The 18,251-nt window shown below is 40.3% G+C and overlaps 1 protein-coding gene across 1 annotated transcript; it reads left to right on the forward strand.

The window, feature by feature from the left end:
* Nucleotides 1-1,198: 1,198 nt before the first annotated feature.
* Nucleotides 1,199-18,214, forward strand: SERINC1 (serine incorporator 1). Its single transcript, XM_030446952.1, has 10 exons — nt 1,199-1,487; nt 7,313-7,474; nt 9,004-9,197; nt 12,349-12,428; nt 12,615-12,752; nt 13,654-13,823; nt 13,953-14,043; nt 15,122-15,263; nt 15,370-15,600; nt 16,587-18,214. Exons 1-10 carry the CDS (start codon nt 1,449-1,451, stop codon nt 16,723-16,725), a joined length of 1,386 nt encoding a protein of 461 aa, XP_030302812.1. The 5' UTR covers nt 1,199-1,448; the 3' UTR covers nt 16,726-18,214.
* Nucleotides 18,215-18,251: the final 37 nt, after the last annotated feature.

Raw genomic sequence — 18,251 nt, forward strand, 5'->3', positions numbered from 1 at the left:
ATTTCAGTTCAGCGATCAAAGTCTAGTAATTCTGCGTGCTTACCTTTCAAACAAAGAGCTACAACTTCTTTGTTAATTATTCCTATTCCTTTTTTTTTATTACTGGACAGCAACCGCAGCCGTAAACCTTCAGGCTGCAAAAGTTCCTCCCCAGGTTCTTCCTCCTCCATATTTGATTTTAATTTTTAAAATAGGATTGCCTCTAAAGCAAATTATAAATGACAGATTTAGTAAAGCTCACAGATCAGCCCAACCTGAGCAGTAGCTCAATACGTAGTACCATAATAACTGTGTATGTTAGTAAGAAGATAAACTTGTTAGGGTCAAAAATGTTCCTTAATTTGTAAAATTACAAATTACAGATTGTTTACTCAACATGAAAGATTCTGCCTCACAAGGCTAAGTACTTTACTCAAAAATTCTATGTGCCTTCTTTTGAATATTAAAAATACATTTAACAAATGAAGTGGTTGTTTTTCAGCTGAGGCAGTATCCTTTGTATTATTATGTATCATTAAAATGGAGATCTGCTGATCCTTGATTGCCCCATTATTTTACAAAGATTTTTGAGGATTACTTTTTCTTTGGGACTGTTTATTTTTTCAGACTACGTTCACCTTCTACATAGCACCGCTATACCAGCCAGGAGTTTCTGAAGGATCAGCACTCATTGTAAGAAACGTGGTCTCTAAAGCCATTTGATGCCATTAAAATTTTGTATGGTTTTATATGATTTTTTTAATGGGATGAAGCCTGTGTGTTAGCATTGCTCAGCTAAGGAAGACCTTGACTACACCCAGCTCCATCCCCCCAGCTCCCGGGGACATCTTTCCGTCACCCCCTGCTCTCGGTATGCCTGGCAACCACAGCTCAACTCTTCCCCACTTCATATCCTTCCAACACATCACGGGAGATGATCCGAATGCCACAACACCTCAGACACCCAGCGCCGGGCAGTGCTTCTCCATCAGAAGCCGGAGGCCACCGCTGAGGCTAAGGCTGTGGCAGAGACAGGCAGGCCGGGCTGGGCTGGGCTGGGCTGGGCTGGGCTGGGCTGGGCTGGGGCTGGGGCTGGGCTGGGCTGGGCTGGGCTGGGCTGGGCTGGGCTGGGCTGGGCTGGGCTGGGCTGGGCTGGGCTGGGCTGGGCTGGGCTGGGCTGGGCTGGGCTGGGCTGGGCTGGGCTGGGGAACCCGTACTGCCCCTCCTCCTTCTGTCACACGCTCAGGGACGAGGCGCATGGGCCCGCATTAAGGCGGGGGTGGGGAACCGGCATTCCGCCCGCCATGGCTTCATCTCCCGCCGCCTCCTCTTCCTCCCTCCCTCCGGCAGTGACGTATGGCTGGTGTCACCGCAGCCGGAATCTGCGTCATTAGCAGTAAACAAGTCCGTCGGGCCCCCGCGGCTGCCGCGCTTCCATCTTTGAGGAGCCGGAGAAGGCGCCGCGGACCATGGGGAGCGTTCTGGGCCTCTGCTCCGTGGCGAGCTGGGTAAGGCGGGAGGCGCGGTGGTTCCCTGCCCCTCGTTGCCCGTCGCGGGCCAGAAGCCGGCGGCCGGGTTCTGCGTCTTCCCCCCCTTCGCCCCCACCCCGCCCTGGGCCTCGCCCGCCGCCTCCCCGGGCCTTTGTCTCGCAGGGGCGGCGGAGGCAGTGGCGCTGCCTTCCAGACGTCTCCGCCGCGGGGTAGCTGCGGGCCCCCTCCCCGCTCCCACACGGGCATTCTCCGCCCCGAGCAGCCTCCTCCGGGGCAGGGCCCCTTTTCCGGCAGGCTGGGGCTGGGGGAGGTGGGCCCTGAGGCGCTGCCCCGACGTGGTTCCTTCCTCTTGGGGCTTCTCCCAGAGCTCCCCGAGGAGCTGCCAAAGCCGTGTTCCGGGATCGCTTCTTGCTTATTGAGGCGGGCGGGCCTGCTGGTGACAGCTCAATCTGTGGTACTGTGGGGGACGCGGCACTGTCCCCCCTGCCCAGGTCTGCAAAGGAGTAAAAATCTAATTAAATGCTTAACGAAATTCAGCCTTTTTCCACGCAAAAGTAGGGCACGCGTGTTTCCTCGGTCCTAATGTTTATTTTTATTTCTCTTTTCCTATGGCTTTTGTCTTGAGAAGCTCCACCCTTCATAGCATTTTGTCTTACTGAGGCATCGTTTTCTCACTGCACAGCAGTCAGTGGTGATGTGTCATCGCCGTGCTGCTGAGCATTGTCAGGTGCTTTTCCTTAATGGGAAACAGTAGTTCGAGATGGTTTTAAAACTGCTAGCACTATGCATAAAAATGTAGAATTAGGTAGAGATCCTGCATGACAGTTCTCTGATAAGGCGTGTGATATGTCTTTCCAAGTTCCTTAATGGATATGTCTTTCATTAAGTGGCAATGTCTTTCCACTTCTTTAAGTGATATGTCTTTCCAAATCTTGTCCCAATGCAAATAGATACAATCAGGTAGCTTGTGAGTCTTTAGACATTTGAATTAAAAATGTCAGTTGGGTTGTGGAAACCTTAATTTTCCATACCAAAAGTACCATACCATTCTTGGATTAAATGAAATAATGTATGTTTAAACAAGGTTTTACACACTCAGATTAATGGTCTTACAAAACCTTGTATTGATTCAAACTCCTGTCTTTTGTGCTATCACTATATATATGAACTTTGATTCCCTCTAGTAGTGTGTTACTTGAGACATGCTACTTCATGTTCTGTACAGTTTCTATGAAATTATCATAGATGTGCTAAATCTGTATGAGCTGAGCTTCCGGGCTGTAAATAAGAGACTAGGCTACTGACAATATCCTGCTAATGAAGTACTTCCAGTGTTCGTTTTTCCTTAATTAACATTTTAAACACTGCTTGATGGGTAAACTGGTTAGGGTTTAATTACTAGCCGAATACAGCTAAGTTTAACATGTTTAAATATTGTCAAATGCAAAACCAGTATAACTTCAGATTAAAATATTTGAGATAATACATGCTGTGTTTTCAAGTGCATAAGCAGCCTTTCTGATAACTGACTGATTTTGTACTGCATGTATCCTTGCTCTTGGTTTTGAGTGTTTGGTTCTGTACAGAGGAATTCAGCTAATGATCTTTGATTAAATTTTTTACATGAACAGCTAGTCTTGACTAAAGCAAATTTACTCTGTGGATAAGTGACCTCCATCCCTTCCTTTAAGTCCAATAAATTCCAATAAAGTGGACTTCTGTTTTTGTTCTCCCCCGGTGTCTGTAATTTGTTGATTTTCTTTCCACATTTAAAATCACAGCTAATGAGCACTGTATGATGGTCCTTAATAGAGGAAATATATGTTCCTCTCTAAGGATATGTCAGTATACACGCTGTTTGTGGCTCCGAAAGGAAAACACATTCCGAGAGTGAGATAGCAAGAAAACCAGATGTAGTGGTGTTGGTGCTAGTGCTATGGCCAGGAAAGCTGCTCCTCTTTTGTTTGGCAGGACGCTGCTGCCGGCATTGCTTCGGCTGTGCGGCTTCTCTGCAAGGCCACGTGTGGTGCTGTGCCTGACAGAACTGCTCTGGATACCTCAAGTCAGCATCTGGCCTCATACCTCTATTTCCTCTGGATTTTTTGCGTGGTGTTGCTGCTGGTTGTAGCGCTGCCCTACTCTGGGCTGATCGGGCAGTGTTTTGCTTTAGTGTTTTTAAGAGCAAAAATGAGCCTGTCAGAAATGGGGGGTGTGTTGGATGGCAGGGAGGCCTTAGGAAAGCTGTTGTCTCACCAAAAGTCTTCTGATCCTGGTGACCTAGATTGGCAGTGCAGTTTTCACTCTGCTGGGTCTTGCCTCTGTTGCATTGTTCTCCAAAATAAATAGCTCAGCTGCTGCATCCCTCACTGTAATATCCTCTATCAAAGACAAGATCTTGATTGAATCAATTTCTTTAAGCAGGGATAATGTAGCTAAAACCAGACTAGTCCCAGTGGGGAGCTTAGTGCTTTTGTGAATACTTAATTCAGTATGTGATAGGTTAGTCAGTATTCCAGTAAGAAGATTACATTTTATAATAAAAATTTGTTCAGTGTGCATCAGGGGCAGTAACATTCAACTTGCAGTGATTTTTATGGGGTTTCTTTCTTGGAGTACACATCTTACGTGTATGCTCCTGCTGTAATTTCCACTGCCCTAGAGAATGAAGTGAGTAGTTTAGCAGGCATGAATTAACTTGTGTGCACACCTGGCTGATCCCAGAATAGGTGTGTTTGTCTTTTTTTTATTTTGCCTCAGTGAACACCACAAAACTGCTTATTTTTCTGAGAAATCTAGGGATGAAAATTGGTAGGTACAGTTGGATGGCAATTGATTCAATGCGTGTTGTCCAGGCTTTCTTACCAAAAAGTTGTTGGATGGCAATTGATTCAATGCTTGTTGTCCAGGCTTTCTTACAGAAACATGCTCAAAATTGTAGAGTAACTTTTTGTCTGCATCTGTGACAAAGCTCAGTTTCACCTGGAGGAGTTAAGGTTTGATCTTGTAGGAATATCATGCTATTTGTACTGTGGTATCTTTGTAGGAGCATGCACTGAATTTAGGAAGAAAGTGCACAAACTGTCCTTGTTTCCTCTGCTGATGAACACAGCTTCCATGGGCTGAATGTTCTTTCCTTCCTGTTCTTTCTTAAGTCTGTTACTTCTTAAAGTGTTTTTGCCAGTAGTGTAATATCATTTTATTAGAATGGTATGTATTTTATCTTGTCTTGCCAAACCAAAAAGGGACTTGCACTGTAATGTGATTCCTTGTAGAAGTAGTCAACTTGTATAAATAGTATAAATTATCAATAGATGTCTCTTGTTCTGAGATGTGCAAGCTTGCAGCTTTTGAGGATCAGCTGTTAGGGGGCATAATGTTTTGAAAACTGGATTTGGAACTCAGACATTTAAAACATATTCCCTCATTTGGGGGCATATTGTTTCCTATGAGGGGGGCATGTTTGTCTTTATTTCAGCTGTTGTGAGCTTCTCATATCTCTTGAAACATTTAGGATACATGCATTTTTCTGGGTTTTCTGTGATGCACTCAGGAGGAAGTTGCTTGAATTACTTAAGCTTTTAACAAATAATTTAACGTGCAGATTCTCCAGAAAAGTGACTTTTATGCCAGACAGTTCTTGCACGAGGTTTTCTGCAGCAGACTCATGCTCATGTTTTTAAAGAGTCAAACTTTTATTCAACAATATCTTTAAAAATATTAATGCAGACAGGATCCTTCCAAGAAAGTAATTTATTGAGCAGAGAACAGGGAATATTCCTCACAAGAAAGGTTATTTGTTTGCATGTAGGAATTGGTGTAATACAAGAGTGTTCTAGAATCCTGATGCATTCTGAGCCAATATTTGCTGTACAGTTCCTGCTTACAAAGCAGAGATGTGGTGTTTTGCAGTCACAGAACAGCCTTGAAGGATCAGATAGCCCAAAATTTCATGGGAAAGGAAGCCTAGATAAGATGATCTTGCATCTTGAAAACCTTCAGTGATGGGGGCTCTGCTGCATCCTTGGGGAGGTTTTTCTAGTGACTGATATCACTGTAAAATTTCTTACATTGAGATGAAATCTCTGTTGGAAGCAATATGTTCATATTCTTTGTAGTGTAATGATACTGAGTGGAAGAGGAGGAGGAGGTGGTGAGAAAGCACAGTTGATGTCTTTTACATACTGAAGTAGCTACAGTGGAAATCTACCTAATTTCACTTTTTTAGCAAGACAAATTTAATAGTGAAGTTTACTAATTTAAAAATAATTCTGTGGCATGGAGAGTGGAAAACCTTGGCACCTCCGTCCTTCAAAAGGAACATAGGTATGAAAAGAATACAAGGAAATTATTCAAAAGACCAGTTTGTGGGTCCACGGTGTAGGTCTGGTTGAACCTCTGAGAACAGATAGTCTGTGCCTTTTCCTGAGGGCTTCTCAGGAGGATGCTGAGAGTGCTGTGGCAGCCTGTCTGCTCTTGCCTGCAAACCCTGGGGCCTTCCCGTAGTGTCAGAGTGCTGGCATTTTTGTTTGTCATATGACTAAACTTGTGAACTATTTCTGACACATGCCAGTTGTACTGGGTGATTGACATGCATTGGTCATGTGGCCGTGTAACTATTTGTGTTCTTATATATGGCTTATGAATGTCTTTGATCTGGTGATTAACACTTGTGGCACTTGTCCCATGGTGGAGGTGTCCCCATGTGTGAGCTGGGGAGAAACTGGGTTTTATTTTACTTCTGGTATCTTTGTCAGAGGTTGAGTGGTCTGTTGTAGCCTGGATAGGGCAGCACTTGTTAAAGTTGCCTTGGCTGAAAAATATATGGCCTTTCAGCTTAGCTCTTAACTGCTTGATAGACTTTCCTATGTTTTCTAGGCAAAATAATGTATTCATAAATTAAAAAAAAACCAACCAAACCAAAACCAAGCAAAACAATAAGCCACATTGATTGTACCTTTCCTCTTTTGGCTTATATTTACTTGTAGAACTTTACCCTTCTTTGACTTCTGGAATTGTCACTTAGCAAGTGGTAGAAAATTGCAAAGGGGTGAAACATTTCCTCCCTCCAGTGAAATAGCACTATATGCTTCCTTTAGTTCTCACAAGAAGTTTCTGTCTGAGAACTAATTAAATACAGGTAACTTTTGTCCTGGTCCCCCCCCACCCCTTATAGTATTACAATAGTAAATCATTCCTGTCTACTTCTGCTGTTGGTAATTGGTTGCAATGGTGACGTGTAGGATGTGTATTTGCTTTGTTCACAGGGTTTATAACTTTAATGTTGCATAAGTTAATTTTGCCAGCTAAGTGATATATGAGTAGCTACTAAATATACAATAATTTGCCAACTAAGCTCTCGGCTATTTTACCTGTTTGTGCTCTGGTAATGTTTATGGCCCCAGAGAAGATTGTGGCCCAGCTCTGCCAGATGCTGAAGGCACACCTAGGTGGCAGCTATGCTATTTTTTTTTTTTTACTGCGCTGCATTTGTTTAATCTCTGCAGCTGTGAAGGGAGGATGTAGCTGTTAACTGAAAGCAATCTTTGCATCTCATTTAGCTGAAATGCAATAAAATTTGAGAGAATAGATGATCCTAAATCCAGTCTTTATTTCCCCTGAATGGGTAAATGATTACTTTTGACACAGCACTAATTTCACTATGCAGTAGTGCATTGGGAAGTGCTGCCAAGATTAAGGGGCTCTGTAATGTGCTTCAGGGTCTGATGCGGTGTGTGTAGGATGTAATTTTCCATCATAACTTTTGATGATCTACACAGCCTGATTAAATATTGAAATCTAGTAAAGCAAAACTTTTAAAATAATATGTTGTGTCTCTCTGTCAGATCCCATGCTTGTGTGGAAGTGCCCCCTGCCTACTCTGCCGATGCTGCCCCAGTGGAAACAACTCTACCATAACTCGCCTGATTTATGCATTCTTTTTACTTCTTGGCGTGAGCGTTGCCTGTGTAATGTTAATACCAGGCATGGAAGAGCAGCTGAAGAAGGTCAGGTTACTTCTTTACTAACATAATTGGTTGAACAGCTGTCACAGAAAATTGCAAATGACATCTTGAAAGCGTGAATTTTATTTGGAAGTATGTAATTGTGCTGCCAGCTGTGCTTCACAGTCACTGTTAATTTGACTGTAGATCAAATAGACAGATCTTAGGACTGTCACTGCATAGATGAAAAGAACTATTCAGAAATAAAGCTACACCTCTTCGTGAATAGTTTGGTGTGGGGAAAAAATATGTCAAACAAGAACATGTAATTCATGCAGGTTTAGTTTTAAAGTATATTATTTAAATGTTTGGCTTTGTGGTAGCTGATGGATTTTCATTTCTGTTAATAAAAAAAATTATGATCTAAGATCCTCTAGCTTCATTGTGCTGTACCATTTAAAATTTCATTTTAAAGCCAGCAAATGCATAACTTTTTTTTTCACTCTCCAAGGAAATTTGGGAGCAGTTGTAGGATTTTAGGATTTTACAGTTTATTACTTATATGAAGATAAAATACTGCATGTAAAATTAGAGTTTGGGAGAGTTTATAGGTTCACTGAACTTGGTTCCATATGTTTAGGTTCTGTTAGTGTTTGTTTTGCTGTTTGCTTGTTTGTTTGTTTGTTTTCTAAGGGATAGTAATTTTTTTCTCCACCCCAAATGATTAATCTGTAAGAGTATAATTCAATGTGGCCTAGTAACCAGAGTTCAGTGAGAGCCGTGTTAGTCACCTAGGAAAGAAAATTGTAGCCTTCCAGAGTATGATTTGACTTCAGAAAGATCTCACTCATGTCCTAGTAGTGACTAGAAAGCATATTTCAGCTTTTTCATATGGAAGTTATTGGTAGTTGTAATTGATGGTGATGCTACTTTTGAGAGGAGGCTGTTGCTTTTTTAAAGAGGTATAAGCAGGCTGCCTCCTGTAGTGAAATGAGGCAACCAGGTGCCACTAGTTACCAGGCAGTGGGCATGAGCTTGTGTCAAGCCCACCTGTGCCTGATTAGGGCAGGGCCCCAACTGCGCCTGAGCAGGATTAGGGGGCCAATAAACATGCGCAGTTGTGGCCTGCCTTAATCAGGTACAGGTGGGCTTAACACAAGCTCATGCCCGCTACCTGGCAATTAGTGGCACCTGGTTGCCTCATTTCACTACAGCCTCCTCCTAGCAATGTCATGATAGTAAATCTCTAACTTTACTGCAGCCCGGATCTTTTATTTATCTCCTGTTAAAGATCAGCACATGAAAACTACATTTCTTTGAGAAGTTCTGAAATTGCTAACAATCCCCACTCATTAGTAAGATATAGTTTCTTTTTGTTTAGAATTTGCCTATGCAGAATTTTTTTCTTTGAATGTATTTTATATTCTGGTTGGTCTGTAACTAACAATAGAGCTGTTCGGTATTATGTTTTCTAGCAATGTCAATAATAGCATGCTACAATACTAATGAATTGTATCTTAATAAATTGCTAGTACATATTTACTCACAGGAGGCCTTTTACAGATCACTGAAGTATCTTGCATTTTTCATAGATTCCTGGATTTTGTGATGGAGGAATGGGAACAAGTATTCCTGGTGTGCATGGCCATGTAAATTGTGATGTACTAGTTGGTTACAAAGCTGTGTACCGTGTGTGCTTTGGTATGGCCATGTTCTTCCTTCTCTTCTCCTTACTGATGATCAAAGTGAAGAGCAGCAATGACCCAAGAGCAGCAGTGCACAATGGGTAAGATGCAGAAATAAGCACTGAGATGGATGATATTATAGTGTGTGCTTGTGAGATACAGCTACAGAAAGTAAAACCTGTGCCTGGGCGTGTTACTCAAATTTATTGATCCATGAACAAAATGATTCAGAGTCGCTACAGGAGTGCTGTTGCAGTAGAGGGCATTCAAAGTTATTAGAGTTCTTAGACTTGGCAGATTAATTTTTGTAAGAGGAAAAGATACCCATGGCTGTCACTTCTCAGAGCCTGAACTATGACAATGGATAAACTATCCAGAGGTTTCCCAAGATTAGAGGTTCTGCTTTTGTCCAAAGATTACAAAATTCAGAGATGAATAATGGTACTGAGCCTCATTCCACTGAGATTTTTTTTCAGCGAATAGATTGAAAAGCCTCATCTATCCTCTAGGAATTACATTCCTCTTAAAGTTTACATTCTAGTGGCGTGCTCTTTTCTGAACAGTTTTATTTTAAAGCTTTTAACAGCTATATCAGTTTATATAGATATATAATCACGGAGTTGCCATGGTTGGAAAAGAGATTTATCTCTTCCCCCTCTGCTATCTTTTCTTCAATCTCCCTTCTGCATAGAGTTATGTATTTAGTTTCTGAGCTTCCCAGTAAGTTTTTTTCTTGTATTTCATTGTAGTTAGAATTATCAGAGAGAAGGTAACAGTGGAATTTCAGCTTGCAGGTTGACTCAGGTGGTAGTTTTCAGCCATGCTCAGTGTGTGTGTAATGTAGCTTCTTGAAATAGATGTAAATTTTTGTAGTAGGGCATGGCACTAAAAAGCATAAGCCATTTATGGTACGTAGTCTTGGTGGTCATAGTGGTTGCTTAGATTACTGCTTTTTCAAGGCAATTATATTTAAAAAGCTATGAACAGCTAAGCCATACAAATTAAAAATTCATTTTATTTTTTAAATCAGTATAATAAGACTAAGTATTTCTAGCTTAAAATGAGAATATCAAATGATTTCTGTAGGGGAAAGAAAATATGACTAAGCAGAATATTGCTTTAACTACTTTTGTTTTGATCTGGGGAAGAAAACCCAACAAAACAAGGAAAAAGACTGGGTGCACTGTTAAGGTGTGTTAGCTGCACTAATTCAGTTGAGCCTTTCCCTCCACACTGCTTTGTTCAGAAGAACATATTACAAGAAAAAATAAAATTATTCTGGTATATTATATATCAAGACTTTGTGTTTTTTTACAATAGAAGACACTTTTTACATGATGTGGAGTCTTTCCATAAAACTGCTTCTTAAGTGTTTGGTATCTTCTTCTTATTCTTATCTGGAGTTGTGCTCTCCAGTACAAATTTTGGTCCTATTTATGCAACCCATGGGAGTTTAAGCCAATCTAGTATCAGCACTAGGATGAAAGGAAAAAGGATACTATTAACTGTTAGTGGTGAAATAGTTAATTATGGTACTTCCAACATTTCAATAGTATGCATTATAGGTAGCTTTATGAAAACCAGGGCTTTTGATTTTTGAAATGAAATGTCTTTGGTTGTACTTTGGAACGTAATCTTCTTGTCAGCAGTTTGAAATACTCAGAACAGTAGGGTTTTCCATCTGTGCATGGTAACTTTTTCATACTTGCATGCAAGTTAAATCAAATAAGGCAGTCCAGTGCCAATGATAACCTTCCTTGCATTTGTAACAGCAGTCAGAATAGTTAGTTGCCACAGGTTAAGAAAAATAACAGGAAAAAATCAGTTTTTCACAGGATTGTTACTGACTACTATTGTCAGCTGCCACACACTTTGTATAGGTAGAGGTAATGTCCCCAGAGAGTGTGTAATTAGAGGTGAAATTTATGCAACCTTGAACCTCTTCTTATTTTTAGAATAGAGAATGACACTGATTAAAAAAATAAATTCCTCATGTGGATTAAAAAGATCATTTTAGTGAGGAATATATTACACAGTAAATGTTAAAGGTTAATTCGGCTTTCAAACTGGGTTTTGTCGCTTTTTATATTCCAATGAGTTAGTCCATTTTTCCCATATTCTGCACTTTTGTAATATCAAATAGTTCCTCTCCCCACAACTGGAATTTACTCTTCTGGTCACTGTCACCTGATTGTAAGAGCCAGAAAGAGAGATGAAACTTTTCAAAGTATGGGAAAAAAATGGGATGGGATAGAAAACTTGAAAACCATGGAAGTGTTTGACACCGGGGAGGTGCAGTACATGTCTTTGTGCTATATACTGTTCTAAGGTACATATAGATGGCACTGTGCCTATTTTTGGATCTGCATGTCACTGTAATCAGAAAAAAAGTCTTCATAGATTTGTTGGCATAACTTTTTGATTTGAAGTTCCCTGTGTAGGGTATATTTGTGCACAGTTTGTTCTTGGGGTGAATTTGGTGAGTGGTGGAAGATAGTTCCTTGTCTGCTTTGTAGGAAACATCTGATCTGTTTTGTTTCTCCACGGGTGTCTGTCTTTTACTGGAAAAAAATATCCAGTTTTGCTGTACTAGAGTGGGGACTTCAAACTTGCTTCTGACCTTTCTGTAGAGGATAAATCCTTTGCTTTTGTAATTAGGATGAATTATCTCTGGATGTAGGCCTGAAGAGTCTGAAGTTAGGTGGGAAGAATCCAGTCTTCCGTGCATTTCCTGCGTGTAGGAAATGAATCAAACTGGTGGGGAATTCCAGCATGATGTTTTCTGTTGTTGTAGGCACAAACCAGCTTTTCTACTTCTTTGGTTTTGATATTAAGAACAGAGAAGGTTGTGATTTTGATTATTATTTTTTTAACTTTTTTTCTGATGTGCATGCAGTTTAGTGATCTCAGCTGTATTTTAAAACTTTCTTAAAAAATAAAACCCACCAAACCTTAGTTATATTCCACCTGAGCTTCATTTGTAATATATCAGTGAGATATCTCTGAGAGATGTGCCAAACTTTGTGTCAGTCTAGCACAGTTTAAAAATAACTTGCTGGAAAACAAGGATCTTGGATGGATAAAATAACATTTTTACCCTACTTCAAAAGAAGTAAATTAAGAATGAGTGAATTTAAAAAGCAACTCTTAAGGTTGTGCATTTTGCATACTTTTGTGTTTGTGTGAAGTAGATCAGACTTGAGTTGCCTGATTCTTATGTTGTATTTTTTTTTTTTTTTAATTTCCCTTTAGATTCTGGTTCTTTAAATTTGCAACAGCAGTTGCAATTAGTGTTGGAGCATTCTTCATACCAGAGGGACCCTTTACAACTGGTAAGGGGATATTGTTTCCCACTGCATCATGGTGCAGTCATAACTGGTTTTAAACCTTAAATGCATGCTGATGTCTCTCAGGTTTTTATTGTAGCTGTGTAACTATAGCACTGCCCTGTGCTTAGAGGTATTAAGACAGGCTGGTAAATTATCTGTGGTTCTGAACTGGTTTTATTTCTCTTTTAGTGTGGTTTTATGTAGGGATGGCTGGCGCATTCTGCTTTATTCTTATTCAGCTGGTCCTGCTTATTGATTTTGCCCACTCCTGGAATGAATCTTGGGTTGAGAAAATGGAGGAAGGAAACTCAAGATGCTGGTATGCAGGTAAAGGGCTATTAAAATGAAGCTTTAAATTTACTTGTATATTATGTTAAATAAATTCTTCACTAAGTAATGCATTTTACTAGAGTGCGGAAGAGCTACATTGTGAGTAAGTATTATTTTTTCAGGTGGTGTGGTTCAGCTCCATTGTCACTGTTCTTTTGAAATCAAGTTCAGTAAGGAGAGGGGCAGGGAGAGGTGCAGCAGCCTGAGTAATAAGATCTAATCCTTGGGAGCAGGGCATCAGTTTATGATGGCAGAGAAGCATCAAATGTTTGGGTTTTATTTTGGCCACAGGCTTTATTACACTGTAGAGCTGCTTAAAAGTGAACTAGCCTTTTACTGTTTCATGTTGAGCATAAGTGCCTCAAATAATTGTTCATTCTTTCTCTCTGTTAGTTGTCATTCTACAAAGGTATATGCTGAGTGAAAGGCTGAGGTAGTGAAGGAGAGTTCAAGTTATTTCACTGGATAAATGATAGGTTAATTTTTAAAAGCATTTCAGATGTGATAATTTAGGGTGTTTCGAAAGAGAGCACAGTCTGTGTAGTGGCTATTGCACCCTTTAATGTTTTTAATAAGATGGAAATAAGATTTTGTTTCTCTTTCTTGGAAGAAGTAGTTTGTCAATTTATTTTTAAGCTCTTAGCTGAAGTGTTTGTGTTCTGTATTAATGAACTGAAATGTGTTGATTCATACTTGCTCGTCTTGGTTGCTTTTAGAATACTGGAGAATCAAGTATGTATGGCTTTAGGTTTTCCATTTATTGTGTTCTTTCTTTTTAGCACCTCAGTATTAAGAGGAACTTGTATACCATATCCAAAAATAGTAATCATGCAATATTATTTGCAATAATACTGTGCCTTATTAGCCAGTTTAACTCTGTTTTTCTTTCTTTTCACAGCTCTGCTGTCTGCTACAGCTGTCAATTATCTGCTGTCTCTGGTAGCCATTGTCTTGTTTTATGTGTATTACACACATCCAGAAGGCTGTTCTGAAAACAAGACATTTATCAGTGTTAATATGCTGCTGTGTATTGGTGCTTCTATAATGTCAATTCTGCCAAGGATTCAGGTATAATTTTGATTCCGTTATCTTCTGGCTTTCTTTCTACTTCGGTGTTAAGAGCTCCAGAAACCTCTAGTGTAACCACGCCTGAGATCTTCTAATTGTCTGACTTTGCTCTTTCACGACTACTTATAGGAGTCCCAGCCAAGATCTGGTTTGCTGCAGTCTTCTGTGATCACCATTTATACAATGTATTTGACTTGGTCAGCTATGACCAATGAACCAGGTAAGTGTAGTAGCAGTATATGGCTTTTTGGGTAACTGGTTCAGCAGTAAATTGTGTCTTCACCTTTTTGCAAGGCAACATGAGAATGAGGTACTGCAATGCTTGCAAGTTAGAGGTAGGACTTAATAGTTTGTATTCTCTCCTGTAACCACAACTTTCTGTAAAAATGCCAAAGAAATAGTTCTTCAAAGATAATGTGCCTTTTATTTGCACTTATATTTACCATGTGGAAGAATTTCTGCCCATTGGCAAGATTCCTATATTCTAAAGCTTAAATTTTGCAGATTACTACAATTCTCCTAAGATATATGGAAGGTTCATCTCCCTACCAAATTTCTTACCTGGTGTCTGAGAAGCTAGTGATTGTTTTTCCTAACTGAGAATAAAAAAAAAAAAGTATCAATGTTTTATGTTTTCAGTGTTTTTTTCTGAAAATAACTGAGCATCTTTTTCATTAGAAATTAAGTTCATTGAAATAAACTGCCAAATACTGATTTTTGATGTTTTAATTGGGTCTCTGCCCTTTTGGTATTAATTACAGATGATCTGATATGTAACACTGTACATATGAGCCATATGGAATTCCTGCTGTAATTGCAGGGAAATAAGTTTGTCTGCTACTTTTCAGCTGTTTCATTTATGTTACCTATGGATGCCATGGGTTGGGAGCTGTTGATAATATGCAGCTGACTTTGTAGCATTCTTTCCCAACTCTGAGGTGACTGTAGGAACCCATCTATAGACTGTCAAGCTTGTTTTCTACTGGTAGAACTTTGACAGCTTAATATGCAGAGCATTTTTATGTTGTTGCATCTGGTTATATGAAATGGATCAGTAAAGCAATTGATGCATATCTTCTATCAGTTGAGAATCCTTTATCTGCTCAGAGACAGTGTTTTTACCACATACTGTAATTTGCCAACTCATTAGGCTAAAATTAGATTAAAAGATTTTTTTTTACTTCAAGACTGTCACAGTCACAAAGTTCCTCTCTATTACTGAGCACTCGGTGTGGAAATGTACTATTAAATATTCTGTGGTTGGTTTTATGTAAATTCTAATGTAATTTCCTCCACAGATAGGCGCTGTAATCCAAGTTTGCTGAGCATCATTGGTTACAACAACACCATCATTCCGACCCAAGGTCAGGTAGTTCAGTGGTGGGATGCACAAGGAATTGTAGGACTGGTTTTGTTTTTGCTGTGTGTTCTCTATTCAAGGTAAGATTCCTCTAAAAAAATTCTGCTAGCTTATTACTTGTCAATGTCACATACTAAATTTGATTTATTTGGCTAACTGTACTGAGTCCTTCCCTGTTAAATACAGCATCCGAACATCCAACAACAGCCAAGTTAACAAACTGATGCTGACCAGTGATGAATCAACACTGATAGAGGATGGAATGCCAAGGAGTGATGGCTCACTTGATGATGGAGATGATGTTCACCGAGCCATAGATAACGAGAGGGATGGAGTTACTTACAGTTACTCCTTCTTTCATTTCATGCTTTTCCTGGCATCACTGTATATCATGATGACGCTTACCAACTGGTACAGGTATTTACACTTGATAATGTGTTGGCCTCTTCTGTCATTATTGGCATATCTGTTGCTGAACAAGGAGGCTTAAATTGTGTGCTATGAGGAATGGGTTCTGACATTTCAAGGGAAGTGTATTGTTTGATTTGTACTAAATTAATTGTATTTGAAAATTGGAGTAGCCAACCTGTTTCCAAGTGCCTAATGTGTTTTCTTATGGTTCGCTGGGCTGCTGAGGTATGGCATGTTCAAGTGAACAGCACAGCCTTAAATTTTGTGACAACTAAAAGTAGGTAAATGCCACGCCAGTGTGAGGTATGGAGAGCTGGAGAAAGGACAGGCAGGACATGTGAGGGGTGAGGTGATCTGTCCCATCTACTCAGCCCTGGTGACTCTACAGCTGGAGTCCTTGGTTCTGCAGTACAAGGCAGACACGGACAGACTGGAGAGAGTCCATCAAAGAGCCACAAAGATTATGTAAGGACTGGAGCATCTGTCATACAAGGAGAGGCTGAGGGAGCTGGGACTGTGCAGCCTGGAGAAGGGAACGCTCAGGGGAATGTTAATAATGTGTATAAATACCTGAAGGGAGGGTATAAAGAGGATGGACTGAGCTTGTTTTAGCAGTGCCCAGGGACCAAAGCAAAGGCAGTAGTGCATGAACTGGAACACAGGAGGTTCCCTCTGAACATCAGGAAACACATTTTCATTGTAAAAGCATTGACATGTTTCTCAGGGAGGCTGGAGAGTCTCCGTCCTTGGAGACTGTCTAAAGCCATCTGGGCATAGTCCTGGGCAACTGGCTTTAGTGGTCCTGCTTGAGCAGGAGGTTGGTCCAGGTGACCTCCAGAGGTCCCTGCCAACGCCAGCCATTCTGTGAGGAGGTTTGTACTGATAATAATCTATTGTAAAAACATCATTGAAGAGTGGCTTACTACAAAAGTATGTCATACTGGAACAATAATTGCAAGTTACCTTCTTTCTTGTCCTTTTTTTTTTCACAGTCCGGATTCTTCTTATGAGACAATGACCAGCAAGTGGCCATCTGTCTGGGTGAAGATATCGTCCAGCTGGATCGGCATCGTGCTGTACGTGTGGACTCTGGTTGCTCCGCTGGTTCTTACAAACCGTGACTTTGACTAAGCTGTGAGAGCAGTCTCTTGGGAGATCATGTTAAGCTTCATCATGTCTTTGAAACAAAACGATATTACAGATAATAGTGCAGTTGTAAATATGTGCCTGTGTGTGTGCTATCCATGTAGTATACTCTGCTTTATTCTGCATGATTACCTTCAATCACATCTTCTGTCATTTCACTAAATGACTTTTTCTAGCTGAGCTCAGTGACAGTTGTTATAATGAGATGCTTTTCATAGGATTTCTCCTAGATTGAGTGCTTTGGGAGCATTAGATGTAAGACCAAGAGCTTTTGAAAGTAGTGTTTTTCCCTCATTTGCATTAAATAATTGTAGGAAAAAAAAGTGCAAGTGTTAATTAGGGTAACAAAACAGTATTAGATCAGTCCTTGCAAGCAAAGGAGGGGCAGCCTTTCATAATCCCTGTTGCCTTGATTCCAAAGTCAGTCTTGAGGAAGCATCGTTAGACTCAGTTGTTGGAGGTTACTGGACATCTTGCAGCATTTTGACGTTACCAGGCTGACCTCTTCCCATCCCTTCAGCGATACCTTCAGAACAGGTGTCAAATGAGGACACTTCCACCCAGAGCTGCAGAGGAGATGATGCCCTTCTTGGTGTACTTGGGTCCCATGTGTCCCTTTGCAGACAGGACAAGACTCCCTAGGGAAAGACATCCTGGTGTCAGATGCCCAGAAGCATGTTTTTAAGGCACCTGTTTACAGTGTGCACCTATGTATTATTATTTTTTAAAAAGTAGTTTAAATGGGATAGTTGTGCTGTAATTTATTGCTGTTTTGTGTGCCACTTTCTTTCTTGGCTAAGCTACAATCACAGAGTTTGCAAGGAGCAAAGTGGTGTAAAGTATGTAAAACCTTCTGTGGAAATTTTTTAGTATTGGGGTTAAAAAAGCAATGGAGGAAAAGGAGCACAAAATGATGGTAATTAAAAGGAGGCTTGCATTAACTGAGGCGTCAACTGAAGTGCTTCTAGTGGATTTGGGGCTCTAAATTTTGAAGTCTTTTAGTTTGGGTATTTTGTTTGTCCATTGCTAGAGATGGACTCAACTTGAGCCTAGGAAGTCTAAATCTAGGCATGAGGCAAGACATAAATCTGTTTGATTGAAGTACTTTATAGCTCCTGGGCAGGTATGAAACCTTAAATGCTTTTGTGCTTGCTGCCCTGTAACTGAAGTACATAAGCTGCATTATTTATATCTCTGCTGCTTGCTGCACCTTGAACTAGAGCAGCCTGACCAGGAGTGACTGTAGAACCTTCAGCACATGTTATGCTGATTTGTTACTGTGGTGTTAATGCTGTTCCTTCCTGTTGTGAATTACTCTCTAAGCTTTTTATTTGAAATCTGCACCTAAACACTGACATTTACTGCAAAAGTCTGATGTGTCAGTCAAAACTTAAGATGGTAATGGAAGGACTAGTAAAAGCTTGTAATTATTTGGAATGTTATTACCTTATTAATAAATAAATTTGGATGAAGATGTCCTGTGACTTTTTATCTTGTACTCTTGCCACATG

Source organism: Calypte anna, chromosome 3 (assembly GCF_003957555.1).
Source record: "Calypte anna isolate BGI_N300 chromosome 3, bCalAnn1_v1.p, whole genome shotgun sequence".
NCBI classification, from domain to species: Eukaryota; Metazoa; Chordata; class Aves; order Apodiformes; family Trochilidae; genus Calypte; species Calypte anna.